Raw genomic sequence first — 23,900 nt, 5'->3', positions numbered from 1 at the left:
CGGGGGCGCGTCGGATTATGTGATGTTTGAACGCAACACCGAGTCATTTCCTAAAATCACGCTGGAGAGGGCAGCTGCAGCTAAAATGAAGCTAGAAAACTTTTATCAGCTGAACGTTGGACATGCTGTGGAGCGGAATCAAAGGTCGGCGCTAGTATTTCTCGTTTTGTTTGTGCAATTAAGGCTAACAGGGGTTACGTAGACGCGTGGAGTTAGAATCCAGACTAGCCAACGAACGGGGATCGGATGAACGTAAGAATCGACAATTGCAAAATTTAGGAAAGAAAGAGTCAACTTTCTTGCGACTAAGACGTACGCGACTTGCGCTGGATGATTTCCACACTGTTAAGGTGATTGGCAAAGGAGCTTTTGGTGAAGTGCGTCTTGTGCAGAAGAAAGACACCGGCAAAATCTACGCTATGAAGACACTATTAAAATCAGAAATGTTTAAAAAGGATCAGCTTGCGCACGTCAAAGCCGAACGAGATGTGCTGGCAGGAAGTGACTCGCCGTGGGTCGTCTCATTATACTACTCATTTCAAGACGCGCATTATTTATACCTTATCATGGAATTTTTGCCAGGTGGCGATTTGATGACAATGCTGATTAAGTACGACACGTTTTCAGAAGACATAACTCGATTCTATATGGCAGAGTGCGTACTTGCCATCGAAGCAATCCACAAACTCGGGTTTATTCACCGCGACATAAAGCCCGACAACATTCTCATCGACAAAGATGGACACATAAAATTATCAGACTTTGGTCTTTCAACTGGTTTTCACAAGACGCATGACAGCAACTATTACAAGACACTGCTCGAAAAAAACCCCTCGACGGAACCTCCGCGGAATTCCGTGATGGTCGATGCCATCCATCTTACTATTTCCAATCGATCACAAATTCAAACCTGGCGCAAGTCACGGCGTCTAATGGCATACTCCACGGTCGGAACTCCAGACTATATTGCACCAGAGATTTTCATTCATCAGGGCTACGGCCAAGAATGCGATTGGTGGTCCCTCGGTGCAATCATGTTTGAGTGTTTGATTGGCTGGCCTCCATTCTGCTCCGAGACTCCGACGGACACATACCGCAAGATTCTTGCATGGCCAGAAACTCTGTATTTTCCCGATGAAATTCATCTTTCTCATGAAGCTGAGGATTTGGTCCGGCGACTACTCACAAGCGCTGAGACTCGGCTAGGCCGCGGTGGCGCCGACGAAATTAAAGCGCATCCATTCTTTGATGGCGTCGATTGGGACTCTATCCGCGAGTTTAACGCACCGTTTATTCCCAAACTCAGCTCCATTACTGACACTAGCTATTTCCCTACCGAGGATCTGGAGAATATACCTGATGCTCCGGAGATTAGTGCTGCTAATGAAGCGGTGGCGGCTGCGAATCGTAATAGTGAAGAGACAGAGCTGTCAAAGGAGAGCATGCCATTCATAGGATATACTTATTCGAGATGTATGTGGAGTCTTTGCCTATTTAATATTTTGCGAGCTAACGTTTTCTTTTCCATTCATTTAGTCGATTACTTAACTCGAAAAAATGCGCTTTGAGTGGGTTGTAAATAGGTCATAGCTTCCAATTTTTGCTCAATGAAACAAATCTTCTGACTACGACATACAATTTATTTTAAAAAGGGAAAGCAATATTCTGCTCATCTTCTGAAGCCCAAATAGCCGAAAGACAAACAATCTACGACGATCGATTCGTATTGAGATTTGGTTTTTCAATTGCAATTTAAATATCGTAAAAGGGGAGCGCTTTACCGGTGATATGCGTCAGCGACAGAACTCCGCGCAAATCGCCATAAACACTCTTAGTAGCTCTTATAAAAAAAAGTAGAATTATTACCAAGCAATATATCATAAACAGAAACGCATGCGCACAAAGACTCCAACACGTTCTCAAAAGCCAGATCTTTAGCAGATAAACAATAATTACTCCTAACACAAAACGTTATATGAATACAATCAAAATAAGCCACATACAGTACACCTGGAAACAAAACAAACGAATGACTTGAGATGCAGATATACCAGCTCCAACACAAAAAATTTAAAAAATCAATCGAATAAGCTGAAATAGCATTCATTGCAGCAATAATAACCAATCATGAAAAAATAGAAAAAAACTCCAACTCCGTAGTTAAACCAATGATTTACCTAAATATCTATATGTGCTCCACTAACTATCCTATATATGCCTTATTCATAGCCGCGATTTCTCGACAAAGAATCGACCATTCCATTTCCCTCCTATGCACGATACCTTGCCGCTTAGCCTCTTCTTCTTCCCACTTCATAAGCTCGTACATAAACCGCAGGTTCGGCTGGATAATGACGTTGAGACGGTGAGCGCGGACATAAAGATACGCTCGCGGAAGTGAAAGTTTTTGTCGACGCATGACCTCGGCAATGCAAATTGTAGCCGAGCGAGAGACGCCAACGCGGCAGTGTACAAGTGTAGGCTCGCCAGCGCGGAAGCCTTCGTCGAGGAAAGCGAGACAGGCGTCAATAGACTTGCTGAGAGAGTCAATGCCGTCGTCTTGGATCTGGTCAACGTACATTACTTTAGTGAAGCCAGTGACTGGAACTTGGTCTCCGGAAATGATTGCACTGTCATCTAGAGACTCAGTCGCTTCAGCGACGGAGTCCGCACAGGGTGCTTCGCCAAAAGAGTCTTCCATCGCGCCCGGCGCAGATTTGCGACGCAGGGAAGGCCGACTTCCAGAGTCGGGTTCAGGCTCAGGCGCAGAGTCAGAAGCAACGCACCAGTCAATCATCTCGCCGACGCTAAGAACGCGTTTGATCCCAAGCTCACGAAGAAGACCATGATTATTTGCGTGCGAGAGATTGCCAAGGTACATGTGCGGAAAGATCTTGGAAGGAAGCGAGCCGTCAAGAGAAATAAACCATTGTGGCAGGTCAGGCACACGACCGAGCAGAGCAACAGCATTTTCAACGGGAGAGCGCAAAAGAAGACGAGTCTGCAGATGATTAAGAAGGATAAGGTCTGCAGGAAAAGTAAAGAAAGCGCGTGAGCAAGGTGGCATGTGCAGGGCAATATATGCTTCGGGAGCGGTGCGGCCAGTAGAATAAATGAGGTATGCAAGAGCGAGCAACGAGGTCTCCGTGTAGCCGTCGACGCAGTATAGGAGAATACGTCGGGAACTCGCATGACGGTGCAACCACTCACAAAAGTCGACGATAGCTTCAATGTCACGGTCTGTGAGATTTCCTAAAGCAAGAGATCCTGAAGCAGGAAACTCGACGTGTGCAACCGCTGCAGAAGAAGAAGACGAAGAAGACGAAGACAGCGAAGAAGGAGCAAAATCTAAGTGCTCTTTGTCAATAGCACGAAGCTGCTTCTCAGAAGGCAGTAAGGCCGCAGCAACACACTCAATGTATATATCCCATCGACCTGGTGGCACACTGTCGCTCATCCCTTCGTCCTCATCGCCGCCATCGTCATCGTCGTCGAGATCGTCATCACACTCAAGTTGCGCGTCGTGCGCATTGCCTAAGTAAATATTAGGCGCGATCTCTGAGGCGGCCGACATGCGGTTCATCTCTGCGCGTTCAAGAGCAAGAAAATCGCGAGCACTTTCATAAATTCTGCCAGATGCAGAGACTGCTACAAGGCCGGGAAAGGATTGTTCGAAGACAGCGAATGGGTCAGCGACAACGTAGGTGCGACAGACGGGTGCGGTAGGTACACGCTTGCGGTGAGAAATCTGCGCAGTAGCAATGCGACGCGCAAGAGCAAGCAGTCCTTCAGTAGGTATACCGCGCTTGGAATAAACAACGATATCAGCCTGAGTCGCTGTCTTTGCGACCTGGATATGAAAGTTGCGGAGACCAACGCCATGGGGCGGGTCGAGGACTAGGAATTCGCTGGAGGCGTCATTCAGGATCTCATTAGCGGCAACAGTGCCGACAAGACGTGCTGCACCGAGGGAACCAAGTTTGACTAGCACGATACTGCGGAACTGTTCGGGGGCGTAGGGATGCACGTGAGCACTAGCCGGGTCGAGGAAGGCGAGCTGATAAGAGTTTGCTGGGTTGAGGCCATGGAGCCAGGGGAAGACATGATGCGCTGGCGGAAGCGGATTGTGAGCATGGCGATCAATAGCAAAAGCAAGTCTTGCGGCCGAGAGAGCATATACGGGCGGATCATGGCAGAGAAGGGGCAGGTCTTCGCCGAGGAGGGCAGTTGAAGGCTCGAAGCGGAGCAAGTCGCTTCTTGCTGGCGGCGCGGGATGGGTGCGCGGTCTGCTGCTGGAGCTTGTTGTGGAGCTAATTTCCAACACATTGCTCTCGTCTAGGCTGCTGCTTGTGGCTGCTGAAGCAGAAGGATCCAACGCGAGAGCCATGGTCGGTGCTGGTTGTGGAGGCGAGCTCCGTGTGGTGATGAGCTGCTCGAGCGGAGAGCACTAGTCCAAATGAAGACTAGTTCTCTGTCATTAATAAATTACATAATTGGTCACGTGATAAATTTTTAGTGGCTACAAGAAATGTGAGCCAGATACGACTGCCCCGATTGCACAGCAGCTGCACAGCAATGGCCGACGACACGCGCAAGTATATCTCGAGCCTGCATAACTACTCGCAGTGGCTGACAAGGCGCACTACACAGCTGCACTCGTTGCATGAAATTCCCCAGCCCGCGCCGCCTTCAGCACAGATCCCGCAGGAGCAGCTCCCGACGAATGCTCGTCTCCAGCTGCATCCGGACCTCCTTCTTGACCCGCCGTCCGGGAACTTGACGCCCGAGCAGAAAGAGAGATACTTTCAGAGAGTTGTCATGCTTCAGCATTCGGTGCTGGAGCAGCAGCAGAATCGCATGCAGCAGCAGCAAGAGATGCTTGAGCGGATGCGCAATCGTCCCCCGCAGTCCAAGCCTCAGACTGCTAAGCTTCCGCCACCGCCTGCTCCTGAAAAAGAAATCACATTTATCAATTTTGATGAGAATTCGATGAGACCAAAGCACGAGCAAAAGCAAATGTCTGGGCAGTCAAAAGCTGCCGCTGCGGAGCAGGAACAGCCCCGCCAACGTCGACTACAGCAGCCACAAGAGCAGGATCAGCACCATCTTGATACTCTCGCGGTTCTTGAGTCACTTGACGCCCTTGACACTTTTGAAACTTTAGACGCTCTAGATATTGATAGTTCCTTCGCATTCCCAGAATACATCGATTCTCCAGACTCAATGAGCACCTTCCCTCCACGCCAATCTAATAACACTCGACCTCTACCTTTCTTTTTCACCGACGAATTTCATGCCCTCGATGAAGAACAAGATCCTTCTTCTTCCGTTGAGCATCAGCTTTCCTATTCGCATGATCATAGCAGTGTTAGCAGCAGTAGTACCAATAGTAGCAGCAAAGAGGAGACAGCGGCTCCGAGCTGTATAAATGCTAATTCGCCAGCTGCTACACCGCCAACAGAGACTCTTTTCATTGCTCATGCTTTTCCTCCAACTTCGACTGGCAGCAGACAGACAAGAGCAAAATCAAAAACAGTGATGCCAGCACAGGCATTAGAGTCTCTGAAACAGGAGCTTCCGCCGAAGCACGAATGTGATAAACCAGTAAAACAGCAATCAAACGCAGCACTGCAGCACGGAAAGTACTCGGTATCTACACATAAAAGACGAGCTAGCAGTATTAGTAGCGTGTCTTCCTCACAACCCTCTGACAGCGAGTATGAGTACGTCTACGACGATGATGACAATTACGAATCAGGTTCACAGTCCGAATTCCTATCTGATTCTGAGTCACCCGATATTGATGATACTGTTCATAGACCGGCGAAAAGAGCAAAGACGGGACGAGAAAGTTCCAACGAACAAGCTGGGCGGGTGAAAGGTGCTGCTATGGCTGTCGTGGCTGCTGTCGGTACTGTCGCCGCTGGCATAGGCATGTCATGGTTCTTGAATCAATGAGATGTTTGGCTTTGGGGAATAGTCTTTTGATGCTCGCTGTGAACTGTTGCCCGAAGTCTCTTTTGTCGGATACATTCATTATCTCGGCAAGATATTCAGCCACTGCAGGTCAATTTGTCTTTTAGACAAATTGATCTAGGTTTTTTATACATGTATTTCTAGTTCACATTTATATTAGTACTCATCTATTTTTGTGTTTAATTGTATGGTTTTTATTTTTGTATTCTTTTTATTTGCTTAATTTGCTGTATTTTTTGTATTTTTTGTTTTCTTGGTGTGATTGGAGTTTTTGATATTCACGTGCTTTAGGAACTAATAAACACGTAAATGATAGTTTTGATGATTTCAGGGGTCGCGTTGCTACGCCACGTCTCAATTAAAATCGACCGTTCTTTACAGAGCAACACTCTCTTTTTGCTCTACTCACTTCTAGCAATTGTCAGCATAATAGAGCGCTTTCACGACTCTCGTGCATTGCTATTACTACTCTGAGCAGCGATGCGGGTCGCGTTCATTCACCCGGATCTCGGGATAGGTAAGCTGAACAATACTTCTCCACCTAATACCACATACTGACAACTTTCTCTTTAAATAAAGGCGGCGCAGAGAGACTCGTTGTAGATGCAGCAGTCGGATTACAGAATCTCGGGCACGAAGTCACTATTTACACTTCTCGTTGCGACCGAACCCACTGCTTTGACGAAATCTCAGACGGCACACTGCGGGTTTACGTCCGTGGCGACAAATTCGTGCCTCGAACAATATTTGGACGATTTGCTGTCTTATGCGCTATTCTTCGACAAATAGTTTTATGCTTTTATCTGCTCTTGTATAAAAACTGTGATTTTGATGCGGTGTTTGTGGATCAATTGAGTTTCTGTGTGCCATTGTTAAAATTCGGTTTAGATTGGCGTGTACCACAATCTCGCGCATCACCAAAGAAGAGGACAAAAATTCTTTTCTATTGCCATTTTCCCGATAAATTACTAGCACATCGGACATCGTTACTGAAAAGAATTTATAGAATTCCATTTGATGCAGCGGAATCACTGTCAACGTCAGCAGCAGACGTACTTGCTGTTAATTCTCGCTTCACGCAAGGTGTCTTTCGTCGCGAATTTCCTTCAATTTCAAGAGTTCCTAAAGTGATATATCCTTGTGTTGCAGATATATCCGACTCTGGAGACGAAAATTTATACAAGATTATTATATCATCAGGGCGAAGAATTGCGCTATCGATTAACCGCTTTGAACGGAAAAAGGGTATTGAACTGGCTGTTCGTGCCTATGCGTCTCTTCAGAATAGTACGCCTTCTGCATTGTTTATAGCAGGAGGATATGATGTTGCCGTACGTGAGAATGTCGAGTATCTATCTGAGCTCAGACGGCTCTGTGATGAAATTTCTCTCACACATGTAACTATCACAGACCTTGACCAGCACATTTCACGCTTATTCGACACACAAGACAATTCTCAAAAGGTAATCTTCTTACCATCCATATCTACACGCGCTAGAACTGCCCTCGTTCGCGCGGCAAGAGTTTTGCTATACACTCCCGAGAACGAACATTTCGGAATCGTTCCACTCGAAAGTATGCTTCAGCGCACACCAGTGTTGGCTACCACGTCAGGCGGTCCACTAGAGACTGTCGCCGACGGTAAAACAGGATGGCTGCGTTCTGCCACCACGCGTGACTGGTCTCGCGTATTGGCTGAGGTTCTGTTTGCTATTTCAGAGCAAGAACTCGAAATCATGGGAGAGCGGGCACGCACATCGGTGCTAGAGCGGTTCACTAGGGAGCGCATGGCACAAGATATTGAGTTGTGCTTTACCGAAGCTATAGCGTTGTCTCCTATGGTCAACGAGTCTAGTGTTCCGGCTTTATTAAGAGAAGTTAATAAACGTGATGCAGCTTGGCTCGTGTTTCTTGGGTGGGCGGTATATTATTGCAAGTTCGGGTTTAGTTTGTCGGTGCCAAAAACTCATGAGATTGTACTTGGGGTTGCCATTGTTCTAGTTGTTTACTACTCTCTATTTTAATAATTGGATTTGTATTAATATTTAACGAAAACAAAAAAACCCGGTGCTGATAAAATTTGAGAAACAAATACAAAATGGAGAAAGTAGTTTACACAGACGACTCATCTATCTCATCGTCACTAGCCATTGCAAGATACTCATCATACACTTCACCTAACTCGTTAATCACCAACTTTTCGAAATCTTCCCCAACGTTCACAGCAGCCTCTCTTCCTATCCTAAAGAAATACCGCTTAAGAGTCTTGACGCCTCGCAAGTAGCCCATATCCGGCTTCTCAGGAAATCTTGGTGGACAGCTTGCGCTAGCAAGAGCAGTATCACCTGCTGCTACACACTGCGCAAAGTCTATAATACGCAGATTGATCTTTCGCGCTATGTCATCGGCATCATACATTAGCAGCAGACTACTACCGTAAAGACGATATCCAATTAAACGACTAATGATACTCTCAATCTCGCTCAACTTCCGCAAAATACGAGGTATGTGTCGCAGTACGGCTAAGTCGTCTTCAGCCTCACTTGAGCGACTGCTACCACCGGTAAGGAACTCATGAAGACACCTTCGCACGGGCGCTCCAGCCTTTAACCTCCGCCCATCGTACTTGTCTCGATAGATATAATCGCCTACCTTAGCGTCCCAGACCTGCATGCCGCACACACGGACTCCCAGTCGCCGCGAGGTAGTTGCTGCACATTTCGCTGATTGAGAAGCTTGCTTCGCTGGCGAGGCGTCGATGCCGTACTGCCTTGTTCCCATCTTTAGATCGAGAACACACGGTCGCGACATCCCCGCTGTAAGGTCTTCAAGTAGTAAAAACCGTTCAATCCACGTTTTTTTCTTCTTTTCTTTCTTAGTCTTCTTGTGTGATTGCTGCACAGGTGTCGTAGGCATACTAGATCCAAGAAACGATGAAGACGAAAGTATGGTGTCTGTCTCTGGCATCTCCAGTATATCGTCTATAGGAAATAAGGTGTCGGCGGGCCCCGTTCTAGGTGATGGCTCGGCACTAACCTCGCCATCACTAACATCACCAGATTGAGGCGGTGATAACATAGGAGAACTAGCAAGGTCGTCATTGACAGAGGCCAAGCTTGTTGAATGGTGGTTCCGCCGTCGGTGTATACGGCGAGAGTTTGTGTGAGGTGATGGGAAACTGAGGACTTCTTTAAGTACTTGTTCTTGGAGTTTGCGGTTGATTACCGTCGAGCCTGTTGTTGCAGCAGTAGCTATATCTGTAGGTGAAGATGCAGCATTTGCCGTCTTTGAACGAGCATGCTGCGAAGAAGTATGCGCTGACATAAACTCTCCTGAATCTTCCGGCGCAGATGATGAGTATTTTCTGTAAATCGAGTCTGGAATGATATGTCGGTTATCGTCGAGTAGTACCTCAGGCATATACTGACGTCTATCAGTGATAGACAGTGGGATAGATGCAAGACTGCCACCAATCGAGTTACGTTTTAGTGGTTTTTCGTGTTCAGATTCGTCAGACGGGGATGAGGGGGCATCTATGGTATGCCGCACGTTAAGCACACCAATGTATTTTGGCATGAATTTGAGGAGATCGGAATGATTTTCTTCGACAGCTTCATACCAAAGATTTTCTCGACGCGCCATGGATTTGCAAACCGCCTTGTGTGAAAATCGGAAGAGTGCAGTGTGGCCACCAACCTAAGACATATTCATATCAGCAACAATTCATGTATAAACTAAAAGCAAGAAAAAAGAAAACTAGACGCACTTGATGGTTGTATGGTACCAGTTCGATTGCGCGAGGGGGATGGTACAGCTCTTCATCTTCAGACACGAGTTCGCCATCGCTATCTTCGTGGCGGGGTTGTTGGTGCACAATGTAAGTAGCTGAAGTAACGTTATTGCTGCTATTACTATTGTTATTATCACCGATTTTGGTACTGCTTGCATTATTGGCACTGCTGATTTTGATATTGATGACATTGCTCTTAGCGCCGAAGGTATCGTCGTCGTTATCGCGACTCCCGCCATCGCGGTCGTCCGAGATCAGGTCGTTGTTGTCCTTGCTGCTAATCTTGCTGCTGCCGTCCTGCCCGCGATCGCTGCCGCCAACTTTCACCGATTCTTCGTCTCGTCTCTGTAGATCATCAGATTCTTTCCCTTTCTCTTTGAAAATTCCCAAAAGCTTCGACGCCTTCCGACTCCTAGCCCGACTAGCAGCCGCCGCATCAGCGGCAGCCTGAGCATAGAGCGTCCTAGACAAACTATTTCTATCGCTGACTACGCTGCCGTAGTCGTCATCGATCCGTAGCTCACTTATTCCTTCTTCCGTAGATGGACTCTCAGGTGCTTCAACGGGCGAAATGAACGGAATATACTGCGCCGGCAACGAGTCTTCCGCCAGCGAGAAGGCGCCCATCGGCTGCTGCTGCTGCTGCTGCTGCTGTTGTCGCTGCTGCCAAAACACTGCTCGGTCAACGGGTTTTCTTATGTTTTCAGATAATGATGATATCGAGGATAAAGATGCTGCATGTCGGGAACCGGATCGCAAAGCAGAGCCGGGCTCGTCCATCTTTGTCGTGCCTTTCAACCAGTCGAACCCAGAGTAATCTTCGTTCGTTCTGCTGGTTAGTCTTCTTCGTCTTTTTTAATACAAAAAGGCACGCAAACTACATCCGACAACTACAACAAAAAGCTGATAGAGATAGTCACAATACAGCGCGGCCGAATTTGGTGTACACTGACTGCTAAACAAAGCACATGTCGCGCTCTTGAATTTGGCTGGCGTGGCTAGGGTGCTAACGCCCGCTGTGGCGCATAGTGGCGCGCCAATCCGAACGGCCGCCACGCGCACGCACTGCTTCTTTCTTTAGTCAATTTATCGCAATTTCTGTTTACAAATATTTATTGAGGGTCATAAAGGTCATTAACGCTTGCTGCAATCATTGCATCAAAACAAAAAACAAACAAACAAAAGTCCGTATACATCGCAATAATAATACAGGAAAAAAAAAGAAAGAAAATTGGTATAAAACCTCTAAGGTAGAGTATATCTTTTAAAATCCAGACGTAAAAATAAAACACACGTAATTAAATAAGAAAGTTTAGTAGAGCACAAAATTTGCGACACCGCTGGTGACGGAGACGGTGCAACCAGACGAACCACCAGAGAAGACACCGTCAACATAAGAGCAATCACCAATTACGGTGGCACCCTCAGAAGCAACAATCTTGACGTTGAAGTTGGCAGAAGCATCCGAGTTCGGGTTGGGGATCAACGACAAATACGAAATACCACCAACATAGCCAGCGCCGAAGTTGAGGGGAGCGAAGTTACCAACATTCGATCCAGAGGTACCCCAGATACATCCATCAGCAGCAGAAACACCAGCATTGTTCACATAATACTGAGCAGAGGTCATCTGGCCTTGCCACTGGTAGTAAGTAGACTGGTCAACGACAGTCAAAGGCTGAGTCTCACCGCCATCGACGACGGTAGGGATGACCATGTTTTCGGTACCAGGGTAGTCAGTGCGGCAGATGGCAACAACGTCGCTGAGCTCAGAGACAATTTGAGCGGACTGAACGCCCCACTCACAAAGGTAGTCAGTGTCAGTGTTGGTACGGTAAAGGTAGCCGTTCTTGCAAAGAAGGCCACCACGAGATTCGCCGTCAGAAGGCTGCGAAGAGGGCCACTGAGTCTTTGACATTCCAGGCTGACAGGCGTATGAGCAAAGGTTGCCCTCGCCGCAGGAGGAGGCGGTACCAACATTAGCCTCAGCAGAGACCTGAATGCCGGTCCAGCCACCAAGATCCATCCAATCGATGGCGATGACACCCTGGCCAGAGGGGAAAGTGCTACAAGGAACGGCACCATCGACAAAGGATTCGGTAGGGTCAGAGTAAGCCGAGAGAAGGTCGCTCGAGGTGGAGTAAGAGCCAGTGGCAGAAGCTGAGGCCGAAGCTGAGGCTGAAGAGGAGGAAGACGAAGTAGAAGTTACGAGAGTAGTGGCCGAGGTAGTAGGTGCGACGTAGACGGAGGTGGAGGAAGTAGTAGGCGCGACTGACTCAGAAGTTGAAGAAGTGGTAGGCGCGACGTAGACGGACGTCGAAGAAGTAGTAGGCGCAACGTAAACGGAAGTCGAGGACGTAGTAGGCGCGGCAGTGGCATCGGCGACGCCAGCGTCGACTGCCGTGTCTGCGATGACGTTGCCGTTGGCATCGACGACGACGGTCACGTAGGAGTAGACGTAGTCGATGGCGCGCTTCTCGATGTTCGCGCGACGGTCAGCCTTTGCCTGGCGGGCGTGGTGACGGTGATGCGCGTGCTGTTCGGGAAGAGCAACAGCAGCAGACGCGGCGGCAAGAAGAAGAATTGTCGAGAATTTCATGACTGCAAGTTGGAGTAGTTGAAGTTGAGACTGATGTTGTTGCTACACGTAGATAAAAAGTAGGCACACAGGAGGACGGTCAGGAACAGGCAGGAACAAGCGACTAAGGAATGTACGGGGACGGTCTAAAGAGTGGAGACGCGACACACCAAAGAACAGATGCGGTTGGAGAGAAGGAAGAAGTAGTTGTTGACGACTAAGAGGATGAAGAAAGGAGAGGGAGAGAAAAAGGAAAGCCCGGAATGCGGCGGGTTTATTAACCCTGGCCAAGTTCTAACACGCTCACTTGCCGGAAAACCTAATTAAAATTGTGCCTCTTTGCGCTAACCGTGTTTGGCAGCTCAACGCAACCAGGGAAGCGAGTTCGAACTACAACGGATCTGCAACCGGAAGCTACTGGTTCGGCCGTTGAAACCTTCCGGATCTACTGCAAAGCCAGCCCCCGTGTCCCTAAGAAATTGTCAACGTCAGGGCTCCCTTAGTGACGTGTCAAATACAGACAGACAACCGAAATAGTACTAACAGTATAGCACCGTTCTCTACGGCGGATCCACAGCCTGCGGAACCTACTCATCAGGCTGGGCTGTGGCCTGGTCCGGCTCGTGCGTTTGTTTACATTCCTTGTTTAGGAAGGACCCGCCTCGCCACCGGCGAAAGCACTACGGGGCAAGTAAGTTCGGTGAGTACAGCGAGTAACAAGATGACCTTCAGCTGCACATTGATTGATTGCCACTGTGAAAAGCTGCTTCCGAGAGCTCTTTGCTCGACGGAGGAGAGCTCGACCGTTTAAGAAAAGTGTTGAGGAGTGGGTCGCTAAGAGCAGCAATCGCAAATTTTTTTTGTATCCTCTATTATCTACATCAATATATTGTAATAATCCAACAATCAGCAGCAAATTCAATTTCTCTATTTTCATTCAGAGCAATTTTCTGCCAAACGCCACCAATCTGGTCTAATTGTTATCCGCAATCTTACCCGGCCGCCCAGATGAGCTGCTTCTAATTACTTTGCCTCTTTGGGAATAACCTCAGTTTACTTTCTGTTCTTCCATTCAACGGCCCAGACTCCCTCCGTTGACTCTTTCTCATTTACTACAACGCCTTCTAGCTTTTCCCGAAAACTTATTTTACTTAATAACATTACATTAACAATATTGCATCTCTCAATCTCGTATCTGCCTCTTATTTACAAACGCTTTTCTGCGAGAATACTCCTCTATCCGCCCCACTCTAGCCCAAACCCACTCTCTAACCCGCCTTCATCCATAAACACGTTCCCATGCTTCATGCATCCTGGACAATTGCAATTTTCGCTGCACATGCAAGTCCCGCCTGGGACCGCACACGCTGACGTAAGGTATACCGAAAACAAATTATCCAGCCCGTCGTCATTAACCGTAGTTATACTACCACTGCTGCTGACGCCGCTGGGCACAATTGACGAGCTTACAGTACTCTGCAGCATCGTCAAGTGCTCTGATAAAGATAGCGTCTTTTGCGATGCCTGTAATTCCATTCCCTCCGGTACGTAGACTCCGTCATTATTCATTGGATAACTCACTACTCCCGTTCGCGAGCTATACCGCGTTAAGGTATCGACCTCATGTGCACTCAGCGTCTGCTCCAATCCCGCTAGTCCCGCCGCCTCTCGCAAGATTTGCTCCTGTCCATAAGCCGGTTGCTGTGTTCCCTGCAAATAATTCTCCAGCGAATATAGTGCCTCATCGTATACCTTCGTCGGGCTCGGATTCGAATATAGCTCTTGCTGAGGCGTATTCTCGACGGATTGATGATGCACTCTCGGAGGCAGGTACTCGACATGTCGTAGCGCAGGTACCTTGGTATGCTCTACAGCCTCTTCAAGCGACTTTACTATAGCCGCACTGTCGAAATCTGACTTGAGAACAATCGAACGTAGCTTCACCGGTCGTCGCTGCGCACCACCGCAGCACGACTCTGCTGCATGTTCCACAGGTGTATATGGTTCTCCGCTGGGCGACGACGGCACACAACAGGTATCTTCAGTTTTTACAACTGGACTAGCTGAATATTCTGCTGAATTCTTTGTAGTCGCACCCACTGGGATTTCTTGTATCTTCACCCTTGACGTATCATAAATAACTCGCTGACCGGTGTTTGCCTGTTCTATGCTGTGTGCCTTTGTCGTTCCACCACAGCAGGATCCATTTTTTATCGGCACAATATTTGGAGAATCTGTTTCAGTGTTTTCGACATGATCGTGGTCTGTGTGAATGTGCTCTGTAGAGTGTTGAATCGTTCGCTTCTGGTCTTCAACTTCTTGAAGGACTGGCGCTGATGAACCTGACCGTGCTATTCACCCGGTTAAATATAGCTCCACATAATAGAGTGAGAACCACCAATAAGAAAAACTTACATTTCGGTAATATTATAGCGGCAATACCACACTCGCAAGCACCGTCCGGTAGTATCGCCAAACGGTGATTACACTCCGTAGCAGGTCTGCCACGCTTACGCACCTGCACAAGTGGTCGCTGACGATGCTTACATGTCGACGATCTATGTCCACGAATGCATCGTATACTAAGAAACTCTCATTAGATTACTGTAAATAGTCTGGAATATTCAAGGTCACTTACCACGCGTATTTCTCTCCGTCCACGAGTAGCATAGTGATTATGTTGTTTAATAGATTTCTTTGCGACGTGGAAAGTTGAAATGGAATACCGCTCAGGTCAGAGGCATACCCTTCCTCCAGTTCTCGTATTTTAAAATAGTAGAAATAGTCAAGATACTTGTGAAGTGCTATTTTTCCTGCAGCAATGCCTCAGAAAACAATCCGATATGAAAAATGAGTGGCTGCTCTCCACTCGTCACACTCAGTATTGATAGTTCCAATCCAGAGGTATCCTCCTTCAATCGCTTAAGCTACCTCTCTTTATACACTGTCAGTCTCAAACAAATACTCTTCCACAACTTATCAATTCAGGATAACTTGTTTTGGGCACGCTCGTCGCGTCTGGACCGACAGCAGATACATATATGCATAATAAAATGAACATTTGTGCACTAATATTCTAAATTACTACAGATATGCCGAGCCGCATGTAATTTGCTCGTGTTTCTGCTGGCCATCTACTTTGAGCACTTTGTAAATGCGGTATAAGCTGAGCAGGCGGAGAGCCATAGATATTATATACAAAAAAAAACTATATACGTAGTGACCTTTTCTTGGTCCTTTCTTTCAAATCTGCAGTTTCGAAATACTGTAAAAGCTCTGCTGGTGCATCAGCAGGATCAGGCGGGAAATACCGGGTCTTGTCACTCGCCTCAGCATCCTCTTCGTCTGTCGCCAAATCTCTCAATTTCTCATATGTATTCTTATAAATTACCGTATCCTTTTCAATAGTATCTAAAATATGATAATACTGCTGCTCATCGTCAAGCAATCTGGTCTCGCTGCGCAACTGCGGAATCGCTGCTGAGTACCGCTCATTAAACGCGACAACCCATTGCCAATGCGTACGCGACGTTCGATAGTGAGCAAGCTGAACTGCTTTAGACATTTTCTTTTTCAATTCATCTGAATTTTTCAGAAATTCGGCTTTTATTTCGGCAGATACATAACCGAAATCCGCGATTGAAGTTTGTACTGCAGCGTAGGCTATCCGGCGCGCATCTTTCTTGCTGACGTATTTCTTTGTCGACGAATTGCGCTCGCAAAAATAGTACAGTCCGTCAATATCGTGTATAAAATTACGATCACGTTTCACGAGAAAGGACTCTCTCTCGTTTGACACGCCGAGACTTTCTTGTAGTAACTCCTTTTCCGCGCGCACAAGCTCGGGATCACGATGATCCTCAAGCAGGAACGCGAGATTCTCGTCATCAGACATGGGTTCAAACGAGCGTACGTCGCTCCACTCTGCAGTCTCGCGCGTGATTCCCTGGACCTTACATATCGCTTCGAAAAGGTACCGCCGCAGATGCTTTTTCAGCGTTGTACGGTAGACTGCGCCGTGACCTGTTGATGCGCGCGGGTCAAGCGATACGACGACTGCAGGACGCGATTTAGCAAAAGCGGCCAAAGCATGTCCTGGCGGGAAGTACTTGAGCACAAGCTGGCTTCCGCCGGCGAACAAAGTCCATGAGCGCGGTCGGGGCGAGTTCCAAACCAACCGGGCGGCGGCAGCAGCCGTCGTGTCCGCGCCTCGAACAGCTTCTGAATGCGAAGTATTTTTCCTACCTGGTGCGTAAAACCAGCGCAGAATACGATCCCTGCCCGGTTCGCAGACACCACCGAGAGTATGTTGCCGCACGTGCAATTTCCGCTGAAAAGGCAGCGTCAAGGCTTCGGGCACCTGTATAGTACTCGCCAAAGCCACAGACGGCGGCCTGATCCTGACGTTATATTTCTGCGCTAGAATCACGTCTAAAAGCTCAGAATCCGAAATGCCGTACTCATTGTGTGTGCCTCTCCACGGCTCTGCGGATTTGCTTCGCGCTACGCGACGCGTGATGCGTGGATCTGACGGTCTCCAAGGTGGAGTTAGTGGTCGTGTAGCTGTTTTGCGAACCCAGGCTCGTTTGAAAAGCGCCAATGTTGAAGGCGACGGTGAGCTTTGTGTCATTGCAGGGCTGACAAAGTCATAGCCGTAAGCTAGACGTGCCTGTCTAGAAATGAATTCTTTCTCACAAATTTACTATCAGCCTTCTCCCAGCTGGTCCATCTCCTGCTGCTTACATCACAAGGGTATAGTATATACGCATATAAAGTACATAGCGATGGGAACTGCAGACATGTAAGCTAAGGGTCTGGTGTTAACTTGTCTATCACTCCGCAAAGCCGCGTGCGTTGGGAGTTGACCGATCAAACTCCCAGCTGTCACACTAGCTCAAGCCATACAATTCGCGTCCTATAGCCGGCCGCTGCACCCAATTCCTTTTTCTCCTTGAGATATCTTTTGGGTGTCTGCCGATATCTGTGATTGCCGTTCTCATTGATACTCGTGATATGTCTGAGAACTTGAAACGAACTGTGACACCAAAAGTGAAAGATGAGGCTGCGAGCGGGTCGCTGGCCGCATTGTCATATGTCGACATCCGGAACGAAGGCTCGTCTAGCAGCGACGTAGATGATGAGACAGTAAGTGTTGGAAGCTGGGTTTCTTCTGGTGATCCTACAGATGACGAAGAAGTAGACGAGCAAGGAGAAGCTCAAAAGGACACATTGTATACGCCTGACAAACTTGCAGACTTGCTGTGCGTTTCTACTATTCATGATCAAGTATCTCACCAAAAAGCATTCGCTGCAAAGCTTAATCCTGTTACAGCTGCTGTGCTGTACGCATTTGCGTCGTTCTTCTGCCTCAATGGACCTGTTGGATTTAACACGCGAGTCCAACTCTCATTCTCGGTTACCAAGCCATATAATATTCAATACAATAAATTCGTCTCGATTCGGGATGTTTTTGGTTATGAGCTCACGCATTTAATGTTTTTTGAGTACGTCACTGCCGTAAAGCATAGACTTCCAGATCGCATCTCATGTCCAATGACGATGAAATACGGCGAGTATTTCCCGAGTAGAATATTCATTTTGAAGCATCGGCACTAAGAAAGAGTCGCGCCATTTAACACTTTACATATGAATGATGGCACCACTTATGGAACTTGCTGGGAGTTGACTGTGATTTTGTCATGTTTGGCTATGGGATCGATATGGGGATAATATAATATCGGTATATCTTGTGCTTTGGGTAGCATTGTCGGTTTGAACTATTTTGAACTTTTTTTTTTTGATGTCGGTTTATAGCAATTAGATAAAACGCGTATGATGACTGCTGTAACAGTCTAGTTTATCTCATTTCCTATAATGATCTTTGAGATCTCTTCCGGATCCTTGGTGATCTTTGTGAAATTCTCATATCCATCCACAGTAACAAGCACGTCATCCTCAATTCTAACACCACCGACATCCCAATACAGATCCAATACACTCTCATCAACAATCTTCCAACACTCCTTCGTTTTCCATTCATCAGTAACAAATGGCGAGAAATAACAACCAGGTTCAACAGTGACTACCATTCCAGCCTCGAGTGAGCGACGAATACGCAAGTATCGAAACAATGGATCCGGATCGCTATAATTCGCACGACCGCCGGTGTCATGAGTGTCCATTCCTAGCGTATGTCCAAGACCATGTGGCAAAAAGGCAGCTGAAATCCGCGATTCGAGAATTTGCTCAGAAGTAAATTCCTTGCGAAAGATACCAATTTCCAAAAATCCATTAATGAGAATCTTGTGCGCAAGAAGATGTAATTCCTCCCAATTAACACCCGGAGCAACACGCTTGCAGCATTCCCGCTGCATCAATAACACAAGATCGTAAATCTGTCTAGCTTCAGTCGTCCAAACTCCAGAAATTGGAAACGTACGCGTCACATCCGATGCGTAATTATTCCATTCGGCACCAGCGTCTAAAAGCACAAGTTGTCGCCCTTTCAGATTCTCGTCATTCTTGACATAGTGCAAAGTTGAGCACGAACGACCTGAACAGCAGATCGGATCGTAGGATTGGTTTTTAGATCCGGCGCGTAAGGAGTGATACACAAATTCGGCATGAATATGCGTTTCGTTGGATGAAAACAAAAGAGTAGACATGACTTTATGATGTGAATTATCGGAAATTAATGAGGCCTTGCGCATGAGCCTAAGCTCATACTCGTCTTTAATCAATCGCGCCTCTTCTAACGCCTCAAGAAACAAAGGGTCAGCTGTCTTTAGACTAATATTCTTGCTGTTGACTGCCGAGACTACCAATTCATGTTCAACAGACAAATCCTCAACCGTAAACACGATTCGCGAGGCAATTGTACTCAGTTCGTCGATAAGCTGTGGAGCATATCGTACATCGTCGACATCAAACGCGGCCTTGGCTTCGTCGAGAGACATCGGCAGACCGCTCCATACCACGTCATCGTTATCCACTTCAGGAAGATACAAAATCAATTTTTCGTCCGCAACATCGTACGTGAGATAGCAATCTGGCAAGTTACATCCGGTGAGGTAATAAAAGTTCCTATTCTGGCGGAATGGTTGCGTTTGGTCACAGAATGGCCAGTACTTTGTACGAGGAGAGGCAAGCAGGAAGAGTGGAGATGTGGTACCAAAGAAGTTAGATGAAAGCCGAAAAAGGTGTGCAGACACTGATCTAGCGTGTGATTTGGCCGGGTATTTCTCCTTTGTCATTGTGATGTGTTCTGTGAAGAAAAGAGATATGGTAGGGAAGTGAGCAGATGTCTATTGCGCCGCAGGAAAGCTATGGCTTGCAATTTCAAAGTCCAAGACTATTATATATATACATGTGAGCGGCATTTCAATAGTCATCAGTCACAACCGGCATATCATTGCTGTATTCTAACTATGTACGGCAGGTTGGCACACAAAAGCTGCAAGATATCTCTGTTTTGGGTTGCCGTTGCCTCTGTTTACCAGTCAATATCGAAATCTCGCTCACATTAATCTCTCTCACTTTCTGCTTTACATCAACCTCTTCACACTACAACCACTACAATGTCTCGTGCAAACACAGCCTACTCAGCAACTGCTACTTCATTTCAGAAAAATGCTTCTGCAGTATTGAAAGACAGCTTAATGGCAAAAGAAACTGACACAACCCAACGCTCAAAAGGCGTACTGACAACTACTGCTGCAAATGACGTGAACATCCCCTTCGCAGCCGGTAAAGACAATGCAAATCCTTCAAAATTCAGCACCTGTGGAGCGGACATTGCGAGCCCGCCGTCTTATACTAGGCGATATGCTTCGCTGCCTCATATTGGTAGTTCAGTCATTGATGATGTCGCGTTATGGTTTATTGATCGTGATGGTGAACGCGACAATACTGTGGATACCCATGATCTGCGTGATATGATACCTTCTACTACTGATAATCCCGCTGCTGGACTTGAACCTGTGAAAGAATCTGATGAACCAATTTTAGATGACACTGTTCTCGTACATTCTGAAGTAGCTACTGATTCTGCATTCGATAATCTTGAACCGGATATGTTTTCGACTCATCCACTTCCTCCACCGCCAGCTACCACTCCTGTCGAAAACTATAGTCAGAAAATGTCGATTGGCGTGCGTATAAAGAAGTTTTTCAGAGTGAAAAAAGTACTTGACTTGCACCTTGACGATGGCCGGTCTGATAGCAAGCAATCTAGCGATACATCGGCAGAAAAGTTTCGAGAATGGCGAGCCAAGATTTACAAGCGTCAGATGAAGTTGTTGGAGAATCTTGATTTCAAAATGCGGGCCTTTGCAAAGATGGTCCCGTCTTGATCTCTTTCTAGTGTTGTAAACTTTAATGACTCTGTAATCACTTTGTTGTTTCATAGGTACTCTAAAAGATTCTATTATTTTTTATATATTGGCTGGCATTTCTTTCCATTTAACATCGCACAACTCACAGATCCTCATCGACAGCTCTCGTACGCTTCTCAACTCTTCAACGGTAGCCCCGTTATTTAACCCACCTTTTAAGTGCCCTTTCAGCTGCGGATTCACATCCAACGGAATCAAACATGCGACAACTACCAACGAAGTCTGCTTAGCTGATAATATCCCTGTGTATGACAATAGAGGAGCATATACATGCTGCACAGCATATTGCGCAAGGTCAGGATAGGCAGTATCCATTTGTGACAGGACACGCGTAGACACCTTTCCATAAACCTGATCCCAAAACGCCCGGCCTCGCGCTAATTCTTCTTTTTCAACAACCTGATCCGCAGCTTGCCTAAGGGGTTTGTCTTCTCGGAATTCGTGAGGCGTTGCGTTCCGTAATTGGATCAATGAATTTATTGTCTTTGGTAATCCTGCCAAAGCAGTGCCTTTAAGTAAAGCCTCGCGCATCTGTCTCGAAATCTCACGTACTTTCTCCGGATCACTACCGACAGTATCTGCAAGCATTGACTCATCTTCCGAGCCGTAACTCGCTGTTACATGTGCATTCTTTTCATCTTGCGTAGCTGTCGGTGAAGACGAAGGTAGGCGCGCGTCGTGCGATATAGCATAACGGTAGAGTACCGGAATCGCGTCAGGTCTATTGCATACGCTGAACGTTGCAGCTGCAATATAATGCCATGAGCCGGATAGCAGAGGAGTGGCCCGTATAGAAGCTAGTATTGAAGGTGTGAGCATGCTGTCGCTGGGTTTATGTTCGTCTCGTTCGTCGTCTGTGGTATTACTATCAAGGTCGTGATCGTGGTCATGGGTCATAATACCACAGCTCTAAATTCCAGTCAGGAGACGTCTTCAGTCAAGTATCTGAGAACTGCTAGTCTCGAGCTGTTTGCCGTAGTGTGTAGGGAGATAGGTGAATTGCTGGCTATATGTGACTCTTCATTAGAGATTATCGCTGTTGGGAGTTTAGTATACGTTGCGGCATTTATGTAATTAACCTTTTCTAGTATTTGGTCATAGTAATGTCAAAACAAGACTGGTTCATATAATTAATACTTGAGTCAATTTTATTGAGCGATAAAACAATGATCAATCGGCAAGTACGGGTCGCGTCTAGTTTCCGGGTTTATAGTGCTCTACGAGCAAATCTAGATCTGCACTTCTCGTTTTTCTCCTGATGCAAAGCACAATTGAGAACATTAAAAAAAAAAAAGATGAAGAGCAGAGAAGATCGCAACTAAGCAAATAATTAAGAAACAGTCTATACTGACTAATGATTCTCTCTCAGTAATGATTATAGGTCCACACGGATGCATTAAGAAACTCATGTACAAAAAGAATAGTCCACTTTTAGATTTTATACGCCCTATTCAAACACACACACTTATTTTTTCAGCACAGCCTTGGAGATCTCCTCGTCCTGCTCGACGACAATAACCTCAACGTGGCAGGGGTTCGACATGTAGGGGTTGATACGACCATGAGCACGGTAGGTGCGGCGACGTTGCTTAGGGGCTATGAAAATAAAAATTAACGAATGCTTTGAATTATATCAAAACAAAAGGATACATACCCTGGTTAACCTGGATGTGCTTGATGATGAGCTTGGAGGTGTCGAGTCCCTTGACCTATATAAAACGGATCAGCATTTGTAGATTAATTTTCATATGATGATGACCCATCATTCTTCCAAAACAGTAGCTTCGCTTCGAAAAATCACAAAAATTACGCTAGCGACGCCAACTGAAACGGCTGAACTGAGAGGTAACCATTTTCCAACTGGATAGACAAAATATTCAAACGTACGTTGGCGCTAGCCTCGGCATTCTTCAATAAGTCGACGATAAAGCCGACGCTCTTGACGGGCCATCTGGCCTTGGTGACTCCAAACTCTTTGCCCTGGGCAGTTCGGCCAATGCTGCCGGCGAATCGTCGGAAGGGGATGGCCTGCTTGTGGTCCTTGACATTGGCAAGGTAGGTGAGAGCCTTCTGGAGCTCCCAGCCGTTGACAGCCTGCGCGGTCTCGCGGGTGTTCTTGAACGAGACACGCAGGTAGGAACCGCGGGCGCTTGCGCTCTTGCTGGGGTTAGCGGGGGTTGCGGCGTAACGAACCATTGCTGTTGTGACGGTGGATGGTGATGGTGTGAATGGATGCTATTGCTGTTGTCTGAATGTAGACTCAAGCGAGGCGTAGTGTCGCAGCTGAGCTGTGTTGCCAAACTAAGCCGTCAGTGACTGCGAAATATATGTAGGGCTAAGCCCTACATATATTTCCACATCACCTAACCCATAAAGTTTTGCACGTGATGTAATTTATACTTTGACCCTCCGACAGTGCACGTGCTGAGTGTGGAGTGCGGAAGGGCGGAGAGAGCAGGATAAAAATAGGGGAAGGCCGTGGTGGGTTATGAAGTCAAATCATTGGCGGTATAGGAGGTAGATGCGGATTGAAGAATGAGTATTAGAGCCAGATTATTGTGCGCGCTGCTTTGACAGATCCGGTGGAGTTGAGATGTCGAGAGAGGATCGAGAGAGAGTTCTGGCAAGACTACTCCAGCCAGGAGAGGGTATTTGCAAAGAGCCAAACTACATAGATTACAACATGTGAACTATACTATTCACAACCACAGCACTCAGAGCACCGACTAAGCGGAGCTGAGCAGCGGAGTCGGCGCGGGGCTCCTTTGATCCGGGCTCGCTTAAAACCAGAGCGTCGATTCAACCCAGGATTACGATGCTTGTTTTCTACCCCGCCACCGCTGATCTCATACTTTTATATTCATGCGCTATGCTTCCTTCAACTGCTCCTTCTACTGATCTACTTGGCTTCTGATATGCAATACAGCCTGTTGAATGCAATTTTGTAAATACAATCTTATACAGTCGTATTTCTCTTATAACCGAAACCACTCGCAAAGCCTGCGTAATCGCTCTTATAGCTGCTACGCCGAACTTTGTTCGCAGCCAGTCCGGGGTCTTGCCGGGCTCAATTCTCCCAACACGCCATGCTCCGTCCTCTGCCTTCTGCCCGCTCCGTTGCACCTGCGCGTCCTTTTCTCTGCTCTCGCTCATAAAACCTCCC

General features: G+C 47.0%; 13 protein-coding genes across 13 annotated transcripts; 5 read left to right on the top strand and 8 right to left on the bottom strand.

The window, feature by feature from the left end:
• Positions 1-22: 22 nt before the first annotated feature.
• On the top strand, positions 23-1,568 carry V2V93DRAFT_323877 (kinase-like domain-containing protein; the record flags this gene model as incomplete). The annotated part of the gene is made up of 2 exons (XM_066907452.1): positions 23-144; positions 203-1,568. The coding sequence occupies 2 exons, from the start codon at positions 23-25 to the stop codon at positions 1,566-1,568; spliced, it is 1,488 nt and encodes a 495-aa protein (XP_066766019.1).
• Positions 1,569-1,761: 193 nt separating this feature from the next.
• V2V93DRAFT_368524 (uncharacterized protein) lies at positions 1,762-4,393 on the bottom strand. Its single transcript, XM_066909811.1, has one exon. It carries the CDS (start codon positions 4,385-4,387, stop codon positions 2,204-2,206), a length of 2,184 nt encoding a protein of 727 aa, XP_066766018.1. The 5' UTR covers positions 4,388-4,393; the 3' UTR covers positions 1,762-2,203.
• Positions 4,394-4,575: 182 nt separating this feature from the next.
• On the top strand, positions 4,576-5,958 carry V2V93DRAFT_379835 (uncharacterized protein; the record flags this gene model as incomplete). The annotated part of the gene is made up of 1 exon (XM_066912024.1): positions 4,576-5,958. The coding sequence occupies one exon, from the start codon at positions 4,576-4,578 to the stop codon at positions 5,956-5,958; it is 1,383 nt and encodes a 460-aa protein (XP_066766017.1).
• A 498-nt stretch (positions 5,959-6,456) lies between these two features.
• On the top strand, positions 6,457-8,044 carry V2V93DRAFT_397371 (uncharacterized protein; the record flags this gene model as incomplete). The annotated part of the gene is made up of 2 exons (XM_066912536.1): positions 6,457-6,493; positions 6,556-8,044. 2 exons carry the CDS (start codon positions 6,457-6,459, stop codon positions 7,998-8,000), a joined length of 1,482 nt encoding a protein of 493 aa, XP_066766016.1. The 3' UTR covers positions 8,001-8,044.
• Positions 7,993-10,818, bottom strand: V2V93DRAFT_368521 (uncharacterized protein). Its single transcript, XM_066909810.1, has 2 exons — positions 9,743-10,818; positions 7,993-9,672 (listed from the first exon to the last, which is right to left on the bottom strand). The coding sequence occupies exons 1-2, from the start codon at positions 10,544-10,546 to the stop codon at positions 8,089-8,091; spliced, it is 2,388 nt and encodes a 795-aa protein (XP_066766015.1). The 5' UTR covers positions 10,547-10,818; the 3' UTR covers positions 7,993-8,088.
• A 43-nt stretch (positions 10,819-10,861) lies between these two features.
• Positions 10,862-12,583, bottom strand: V2V93DRAFT_368519 (uncharacterized protein). The gene has a single exon (XM_066909809.1). The coding sequence runs from the start codon at positions 12,363-12,365 to the stop codon at positions 11,079-11,081; it is 1,287 nt and encodes a 428-aa protein (XP_066766014.1). The 5' UTR covers positions 12,366-12,583; the 3' UTR covers positions 10,862-11,078.
• Positions 12,584-13,303: 720 nt separating this feature from the next.
• Positions 13,304-15,497, bottom strand: V2V93DRAFT_345667 (uncharacterized protein). Its single transcript, XM_066907886.1, has 3 exons — positions 14,983-15,497; positions 14,760-14,926; positions 13,304-14,695 (listed from the first exon to the last, which is right to left on the bottom strand). The coding sequence occupies exons 1-3, from the start codon at positions 15,012-15,014 to the stop codon at positions 13,581-13,583; spliced, it is 1,314 nt and encodes a 437-aa protein (XP_066766013.1). The 5' UTR covers positions 15,015-15,497; the 3' UTR covers positions 13,304-13,580.
• Positions 15,498-17,068, bottom strand: V2V93DRAFT_368516 (uncharacterized protein). The gene has a single exon (XM_066909808.1). The coding sequence runs from the start codon at positions 16,972-16,974 to the stop codon at positions 15,553-15,555; it is 1,422 nt and encodes a 473-aa protein (XP_066766012.1). The 5' UTR covers positions 16,975-17,068; the 3' UTR covers positions 15,498-15,552.
• Positions 17,069-17,227: 159 nt separating this feature from the next.
• V2V93DRAFT_368515 (uncharacterized protein) lies at positions 17,228-18,359 on the top strand. Its single transcript, XM_066909807.1, has one exon. It carries the CDS (start codon positions 17,358-17,360, stop codon positions 17,958-17,960), a length of 603 nt encoding a protein of 200 aa, XP_066766011.1. The 5' UTR covers positions 17,228-17,357; the 3' UTR covers positions 17,961-18,359.
• V2V93DRAFT_217185 (peptidase M24, structural domain-containing protein) lies at positions 17,911-19,759 on the bottom strand. The gene has a single exon (XM_066907033.1). It carries the CDS (start codon positions 19,595-19,597, stop codon positions 18,197-18,199), a length of 1,401 nt encoding a protein of 466 aa, XP_066766010.1. The 5' UTR covers positions 19,598-19,759; the 3' UTR covers positions 17,911-18,196.
• Positions 19,714-20,751, top strand: V2V93DRAFT_368514 (uncharacterized protein). The gene has a single exon (XM_066909806.1). It carries the CDS (start codon positions 19,922-19,924, stop codon positions 20,693-20,695), a length of 774 nt encoding a protein of 257 aa, XP_066766009.1. The 5' UTR covers positions 19,714-19,921; the 3' UTR covers positions 20,696-20,751.
• Positions 20,752-20,776: 25 nt separating this feature from the next.
• On the bottom strand, positions 20,777-21,556 carry V2V93DRAFT_390979 (AhpD-like protein; the record flags this gene model as incomplete). The annotated part of the gene is made up of 1 exon (XM_066912421.1): positions 20,777-21,556. The coding sequence occupies one exon, from the start codon at positions 21,554-21,556 to the stop codon at positions 20,777-20,779; it is 780 nt and encodes a 259-aa protein (XP_066766008.1).
• Positions 21,557-21,870: 314 nt separating this feature from the next.
• Positions 21,871-23,405, bottom strand: V2V93DRAFT_368511 (60S ribosomal protein uL22). Its single transcript, XM_066909805.1, has 3 exons — positions 22,625-23,405; positions 22,392-22,446; positions 21,871-22,333 (listed from the first exon to the last, which is right to left on the bottom strand). Exons 1-3 carry the CDS (start codon positions 22,931-22,933, stop codon positions 22,203-22,205), a joined length of 495 nt encoding a protein of 164 aa, XP_066766007.1. The 5' UTR covers positions 22,934-23,405; the 3' UTR covers positions 21,871-22,202.
• Between the last annotated feature and the right edge of the window lie 495 nt (positions 23,406-23,900).

This window comes from Kockiozyma suomiensis (genome assembly GCF_038497685.1).
Source record: "Kockiozyma suomiensis strain NRRL Y-17356 unplaced genomic scaffold V2V93scaffold_6, whole genome shotgun sequence".
NCBI classification, from domain to species: Eukaryota; Fungi; Ascomycota; class Lipomycetes; order Lipomycetales; family Lipomycetaceae; genus Kockiozyma; species Kockiozyma suomiensis.
This window is presented reverse-complemented; position numbering and strand designations above follow the sequence as displayed.